This window comes from Oratosquilla oratoria, chromosome 37 (assembly GCF_046742065.1).
Source record: "Oratosquilla oratoria isolate Oo_2021 chromosome 37, ASM4674206v1, whole genome shotgun sequence".
NCBI classification, from domain to species: domain Eukaryota; kingdom Metazoa; phylum Arthropoda; class Malacostraca; order Stomatopoda; family Squillidae; genus Oratosquilla; species Oratosquilla oratoria.
The window spans coordinates 5,393,202-5,394,828 of NC_134813.1; the positions used below are offsets into that span (position 1 = coordinate 5,393,202).

General features: G+C 42.7%; 1 protein-coding gene across 1 annotated transcript in view; it reads left to right on the plus strand.

Annotated features, from left to right (window-relative positions):
• The window catches only part of LOC143019326 (serine/threonine-protein kinase dyf-5-like), a 486-nt gene extending 8 nt beyond the window's left edge, over nucleotides 1-478 (plus strand). The window contains exon 1 of the mRNA XM_076174965.1: nucleotides 1-478. This exon is cut by the window's left edge and continues 8 nt beyond it. Within this exon, the coding sequence (XP_076031080.1) occupies nucleotides 1-478 (478 nt within the window).
• Nucleotides 479-1,627: the final 1,149 nt, after the last annotated feature.

Below are 1,627 nucleotides of genomic sequence, written 5' to 3' on the forward strand. Positions count from 1 at the left end.
CCGGCTGAACACAGAGATCGCCTCATTCAGGGCCCTCGGTAGACACCCAAACGTTATTTATTTGCAAGAGGTCATCAGAGAGGAGGAGAACCATCTGGTCTACTTCGTTCTGGACATCATGGATCTTAGCCTCGAGGACACCGTCAAACGGATGGCCGAACAGGGTCTTTCCTTCACCGAGAGTGAAGTGAAATCTGTCTGGTTTCAATGCCTTAAGGGACTCCGCCACGTCCACAAGGTTGGACTTGTTCACTGCGATTTGGCAGCAAGAAACATCCGTGTTAACAGAACAGGCTCTGTCAAAATCACAGACTTTGGTTTGGCCATTCGAGAGGGGGAAAACGTCTTCTTCAGCCAAAAAGAGGATCTAATCGACCTCGGCGCCGTTTTCATCTACAGCGTGTCACAGGAGGAAGTCGACCAAATCGACCTGATCCACGGAAAAATTAGTTCATCTGGAGTACAACTTATTGAATAATTGTACTCTGGAGAGGTTTCACTTCTTAAAGCGATCAAATCGCGTTATTTCCGTCAGAAACCTCTCCCACAGCCCCCCTCAAATCAGCCACATTCTCTCTGTCTCTGCTTCTCATTATTGAGCTTCTAAAAATGACGACATTACAAAGGATAACTTAGGTTTCTTCGCCCATTTCTGAGGCTTTAAAAATTGTCAATCATGGAAGAATTAATGTTCTACGTTGAATATACACATACAGTATTCTGCATTTGCTACTTATAATAGGCTGGTAAAGCCATGAAAATATTTCTTATACAAATACAGTACAAAAATATGTCAAATCTAATTCTCGGTATCACTGCTAGAATCAAGTCCAAATCAAACGCTAAACATAGCTTGAAAACAGACTAAATCACGAAAGTCTAAACTTTAAATCTAATCAGTTTTAGAAGTTTATGAAAGAATATCGTTTCATTAAGGAAAACACTTAACTTTGAAAATATATAAATTGTAGCTAAATTTCTAAAGAAACAATGAGGAAAAAAATTGAATTCTCGTAGACTTTTTGATAATTTTAAAGAAAAAAAAAAATTCATTGCGAAAATATTTCTTTGTCGCGGCTCGTGCCGCTTAAATTCTTCTTATCGGCTTAAGAAACCTGCACAGCGAAGCTATAGCGATAATCCCATACCACACTCCTGGTCATATGGCCATTTCCCGAAGGTTGAGTGTGGTTTGAATTTTCCGCCAAAATCATCGGAAATTTAAAATTCCCGGCTCTGTGCAGGCATGCGCATTGTCGACCCCACCTCCCCCTCCCTATCCCCTCCCTTCTTACCCGGCTAGCTCGAGCCGGACGTCGCGTCACTTCAATGAGAAATGAAGGCTTCGCCTGTGGGAGGAGGGAGGGACCCTAAATCTGTGCAGGTTTCTTAAGCCGATAAGAAGAATTTAAGCGGCACGAGCCGCGACAAAGAAAATTTATCGGCTGAAAGAAACCTGCACAGCGAAGCTATGCATGATACGAGGACAGGTGGGAGGAGAGGTGAAGCCTGAATCAAACCGTTATTACGTGTGTCTTTCCTATGGGAGACTTATTCATTTTATCACTCAGTAGAGGGGAGACAGAAACGTCAAGTACCCACGCCGAAGAATGTGACATGCACAACA